This window comes from Arachis ipaensis, chromosome B01 (assembly GCF_000816755.2).
Source record: "Arachis ipaensis cultivar K30076 chromosome B01, Araip1.1, whole genome shotgun sequence".
NCBI classification, from domain to species: Eukaryota; Viridiplantae; Streptophyta; class Magnoliopsida; order Fabales; family Fabaceae; genus Arachis; species Arachis ipaensis.
The window spans coordinates 17,169,689-17,175,495 of record NC_029785.2 but is presented as its reverse complement, the minus strand read 5'-3'; the positions used below and the strand labels follow the sequence as shown (position 1 = coordinate 17,175,495).

Below are 5,807 nucleotides of genomic sequence, written 5' to 3'. Positions count from 1 at the left end.
GGCAAGTTCATTAACTAAATTTTAAATTTAACACTTATAATTATATCTTTTATAATATTTTTAAATTTTAAAAGTGATTTTACCAAACCTAAAGCTAAGCCTAACTCAATTGACCACTGCAAATTACGGTAGCAGGAAGAGGTTGGAAACACGTGGCTTACAGAAGTATGTAATTCGGAAACCGCAATCCGATAATTACCTCAACCTTACATCGCCGCCTTTGTTGCTCGTTCTACCTACATAACTCAGATTACGGAACCCAACAACCAAACTGGAATCAATTTCTCCCCTCATTAGCCCAAACAAACAAATAAGACAAAACAAACAAACTGAAAAAAAAATAATAATAAAGTCCCTTCACTAGTTCACACAAACATAACTCAGATTTTTCACAATCACTCACACTGAAAATTTTCTCGAGAAACATCTGAGAATAGAATAGAATGGAATCGACGCCGGTGAATTGGGAAGCTCTGGACGCTTTGGTAATCGAATTCGCCAAGTTGGAGAACCTAATCGAAGACGCCACCGCCACGATTTCGTTGAATTTTTTCTTTACTCGATGCATGATTTGTATTAATTTTTTCCGCCCCTGAATTTTCCTTTGTATTTGATTGATTTTTGTAGAAATTTATTGAGCTCCTACGGAAGGGAACAATGGAGGATCGCGATTCTGCAATTGAGTGTCTGAGGGCGGCTCTTGCCCCTTGTGCTCTCGATGCTTACCCGGTATTTGAGTCTTCAATTTCGTTAACATTTTTTTATTTTTTGATCCTTGGTTCTTTGGATTTGTTCTTCAACCACTGTACTAAGTTCTGACTTGTCTCTGTATTTAAGGAAGCATATGAGGAATTCAAGCACGTTCTGCTTGCTTTTATATACGACAAGGATGATAAGAGTTCTCCGGTAGCAAATGAGGTTAGTCTGAATTTTATTGTGTTTATTTCATTAAATATTCCCTCCGATATCTATTATATTTTTCGTACATTCTTGGTTGGCCCAGTGTATTTGGATACTGTCCATGTAAAGAGAAACATAGGACTTAAACTAAAACCAGGGAGATATTAAATATAAAGCATTTATTAGGGGTGAGAATTCAAGAAGCTTTTTGATCTTCATTTAGGACTCTGTTTTTTTAGCAAACAATTCTTTTACTCACCTTTTAACTCGCCCCTTGTGCAGCCGCCACCTAGTTGATGCTTGTTGCAACTAGGCAGTCCTGAAAGAACAATAATTGCTTTATCTATGTCAAGATATGTGTTGCATACTGGGAGTGTTGTGAGGTTATTGATTTAATTGGTGTTATTTGGTTGAATCACCAATAAGTTGTCAAATTCAAATGCTTTGGCAAGAATCACAAAGGGAGGATAAATAGGTAGCATGAGAAGACACCAATTGTTAGATCCTACTCAAAATATAAAATTATATTTGAACACATGTTAACATATATAATAACGCACATAACTCCATTTTGATGATGCATATGAAGGTTACAAATCAAAGTTATAATTTGGGTTTTGGATATAACTAAGTATTTTATCGAGATAGAGTGAGGAAGATTACAAGAAATCCTCCTTACACTAACCAAACTTAACAAATGAGGAACAATACCGATATAAAGCAAAACTTCCAATTTCTCAACATATTCAAGAGAGAAATCCTTCTTTAAAGGTCACTCTCTGGTCAAATAAAAGCCAATTATAACCTTACTCCATATAACTTGCTTATACAATATTTTTTGTTATTAAAAATACAAAAATTATGTGTGGAGCTGATGATGATATACTCCAAATACATAGACTGTCCATTCCCACAAGGATATGGCCTTATTGATTTTCCCAAAGACTGCAAAGCTGGTCAAGGAACAGTTCCTAAGTTTCAATTTATAATACAAAAAAGCAAGAATCTTTTGCCATAAAAACTCATAAACAGTACATAAATTGTGCACATTATGCAGTCTGACTATGTACTGATCTAACTACTGAAACCCTTCTGACTGGGCCTTTTTTGAGGAAATAAATACCATCAAAGAGGATTCCTTACCTAGCAACATCTTGCCAACTGTTTCCTACGGATATGGCTCTGCAATTTGTTATTTTCCATATAATGGCATGTTGAGCGTTAGGGTCGAAGGATATTGTGCAGCTAGCTTCAGTTTATGACTAAGTGTCTAGTAGTTGGATTTGACGTCCATGCTCTTCAAGAGAGTGTTTTCTTTCTTGGGAAAAATATAGGAAACATAATATGCTATTTCCTTTCAGTTTTTGACTTCTATGGTGTATTTAGCTTAACTGATTTAAATAATTAATTTTATTCACCTTGATAATTGCGATGGTATAGACCTTGGTCTGGTTTGTGATTGATGTCATACCCTGATTTGTAGTTTCGTGTCCATAGTGAATTTGTTCAGCATCTGATCATTTTTCCCCCTTCCTTATGCAGTGGTCTGAAAGGAGGAGACTTGACTTAGCTGGATTTATGTCCTCTATGTTAAGAGCTCATTTAAATGCATATGATCCAGTTTTTTCACTGGCTCTCAGATATTTGATAAGGTCATCTATTAATTCCCACTCCTACATTTTTATGTAATTGATCAAATTGTGGTTTATCTTTTTCCTGTGCAGTTATGCCTTTTTTTTTGCCAAACGTCGCAATTTCCTTAACTTTCTGGAATTTTTTTGGTCTCTTCTGCAGCATACACAGGGCATATTGTTTACGTCAAGGTATTACATCACCCATCTCTGATTTGACTGAAAGATTGCTCCTTGAAGAGCGTGACCATCCTGCAATACCACAGGACATCTTATATGAAGTACCACCATTTGATGAGGTAAGAATATCTGTCATATTATTCTAAACTTTCACTGTGAAACTGATAGAAACTGGACCAGATCAAGAAACTGAAAGTATATGCATGCTGTATATTATCACTACTTAGTTCTTAACCCCCCTCTTTCTTATATCCGCTTTTCTTATCCCACATTCTTGGCTTGATTCTGCCTTCTTCTTCATCTGTCACATTACTGTTACTATGTAGTTGCAATGCAGATTCTAACGTGCTGATCACACTGTTTTCCTACATGTTTTGCAATCCCATCCTGCTATCCCTTCCCCTATTACAGCTAGTTATGAGAGGGTCTTTGTTAGAAAACACGTGCAATTTAATAATGATATCATTTTGTGCACATATATCGAGAGATTGGCCTCCATGTATTTTTCTTCTATGTAGCACCCCTTTTTTAGTTTTTGTGCATCATTCATAAGATGTATATGTTTTTGTGGAATCCAGGTTGACATTCAGGCTCTTGCACATGCTGTAGAGCTTACCAGACAAGGGGCAATTGATAGCTTGAGATTTGCTAAGGGTGATCTGTTTCTGGCGTTTCAGGTTACATAGCAATATACTTGCTTATGGGCTTCTGCCTTGATTTCAAATATTGTTTTTTGTTTCTTATTTATTTTAATTTCCAAATTGCTTTTGCTTCTTTATCATTTGTGTGGTTTGGATGAAAGGATAAGCTAAAATGACAATTCCTAATTCATTATGGTTTATTTTTTTTTCTTTGTAGTTTCCGTTGCATTGTTCTTGATTTTAGAATAATAGATCATCATGCAGTCTTACCAAGAAAATTCCAGCATATTACTAATTACTCATCATTGGTTCTTTTTCATTCTGTTTAAAAATCTCATTTTTTAATTGTCGTTTGGACCTAAGGATCAATGTTCATACCATCTAGTTAGGTCCCCAACAATCTTTTTTGCTGTCATACCTTAATCTGGGAAAGGGCTAAAAGCACTGCACATAAAAGAAAAATAGTTGTAGGTAGTGCAAAATATGAATTAATGGTTTTCAGTCTCTTCCAATATTTAGTTTTGGCTGAACTGATGATTTATTCATGTCAGAGTATTGCCTCAATGTATTCAATACCTTATTCTTTTCTTGCAGAATGAATTATGTCGGATAAAGTTGGATACTCCATATCTTGATCAACTTGTTCGTGAGTATTGTGTTTACAGAGGCATTATTGAGTCTGGTATAGCATCTCCTTTGTTTAACTTAACTCTGTAAACTTATCTGTTATACATATCTTTCATGCCACTAGCTTATACCACTTGGTATGTTTCATGGCATCTGCTCATCATTAATCCTACATTGCATCTGAAGTCTCTTTGAAATTTTTAACTGAAGTTTTATGTTGTTATTCATTCTTTTATGTATTATATTCTAATAATGATTCTTGTGGAACATGTCCTATTTAAGTTGTGTCACATCTTCATATCCTGTTTTGATGTTTGATTATTTTTTTGCCAATTTATGATGAATTTAGTGTCTGAGAAGCAACCTATTCCTGAACCTGTAAAATTCAGCCAGCAAGACCCTGTTTGTTTCTCATCAAGAGATTGTTCACTTGAGCTAGATTGTAATGTTGGCAAGCATTCTGATGGTGAAACTTCTGTTACAAATGTTCGTGTGGATGGTTCCCCTGAAAATAATGCTGACGTGAGTAGCATGCAAGGAATGGATGTTGAAGTACGATATGCTTCTGAGCTGACAAACAGTCATGAGGACTGTAGCACGAGTGGATCACAGCTGCTCGAGAATCCAAGTATCTTGCAACGAAGAAGAATGCCTGGAAATGGAGAAAGGAGCAAACGCAAGCGCTGGAGAGGAAGATATGATTATAATAACTATGTAGCCAATGCATCTTTGGAAGATAGCAAGCAAGAAAATAGCATAAGTACTGCTGTATCAACTGTAACAAAGGAGAAGCAGGTATAGTTTGATGATTGATGTTATTCCATCTGGGAGCTCCATTTTTAACATAGCATTGTTTTGCAGGGTTGCGAAAAGCTTTCTATAAATGATGCTAGTAACACTGAAGATAAATATGAAATTCTGTTGGGAATGAAAGATTTGGCTAGTAATGGAATGGCTGCTGAAGCAGTTGAAGAAGTCAATGCTATTGATCCTAATTTCTTCTCTCAGAACTGTGTTTTACTCTTCCAACTCAAGCAGGTAAATGGCATGTATGATGATGTTGATATCCTTTTCTTGAATATTTGGTGAGAAGGGCCAATGTATTGTTTAGTTCTGCATTCGTCCATCAAGTATTTGATCTTTTGAATGGGTTTCCTTCTTTAGGTTGAGTTTCTGAAGTTAGTCAGCTCTGGTGATTATAATGCTGCTTTAAAGGTTGCTTGTTCCCATTTGGGTCCTTTAGCAGCTAGTGACCCTACTTTATTGAAGCCCTTGAAGGAAACTCTCTTGGCTTTACTTCGACCTAGTGAAGATGCTCTTGGAAGTGCTTTACCTCTAAATGCTTTAGCTGCTTCTCTACAGGTATTGAGTGGTTTATTAAATGCGTATGTTGTCGAAAATGGTCTTTGTCCATTTATATACTTTTTCTTTTAAATATTGCATGTTAATTAACACTGCATCCTTGCTCAGGATTCTAGCACATCATTAACCCATGTGGCATCCTTGCTTATGGTTCTTGTGCATTAATGTGATAAAATTTTTGCCAAGTACACCTGGATTAATACATTCAGTAATTAATGTGGTATCCTTGCTCATGGTGCTTGGGAAGTAATGTGAAAAAATTTCCTTGCTCATGGATAGCACTACTAATAGATAATGTTTTGAAGGGAGTACTAATAGGTTACTCGATGATTGTTTGTTGAATGCTTATAAACTTTCCATCCCAAAAATAATGGAGAACTTTATAACATGTATATTTGTCCAAGAGTAGTGTTGTAATTCTAATGATAATTTATATGATGTGGAGGCTTCTTATGACGAATCTTTG

The 5,807-nt window shown here is 35.5% G+C and overlaps 1 protein-coding gene across 2 annotated transcripts in view; it reads left to right on the top strand.

The window, feature by feature from the left end:
* Nucleotides 605-5,807, top strand: part of LOC107626567 — an 8,652-nt gene continuing 3,449 nt past the window's right edge. The window contains exons 1-9 of one of the 2 annotated variants that reach the window (XM_016329474.2): nucleotides 605-729; nucleotides 838-918; nucleotides 2,443-2,552; nucleotides 2,695-2,830; nucleotides 3,290-3,388; nucleotides 3,947-4,034; nucleotides 4,329-4,774; nucleotides 4,841-5,017; nucleotides 5,144-5,341. In XM_016329474.2, coding sequence (XP_016184960.1) covers nucleotides 658-729; nucleotides 838-918; nucleotides 2,443-2,552; nucleotides 2,695-2,830; nucleotides 3,290-3,388; nucleotides 3,947-4,034; nucleotides 4,329-4,774; nucleotides 4,841-5,017; nucleotides 5,144-5,341 — 1,407 coding nt within the window. In that variant the 5' untranslated portion in view covers nucleotides 605-657. The remainder of the gene's footprint in view (nucleotides 730-837; nucleotides 919-2,442; nucleotides 2,553-2,694; nucleotides 2,831-3,289; nucleotides 3,389-3,946; nucleotides 4,035-4,328; nucleotides 4,775-4,840; nucleotides 5,018-5,143; nucleotides 5,342-5,807) is intronic. The other variant, XM_021118305.1, reaches the window with a different exon arrangement.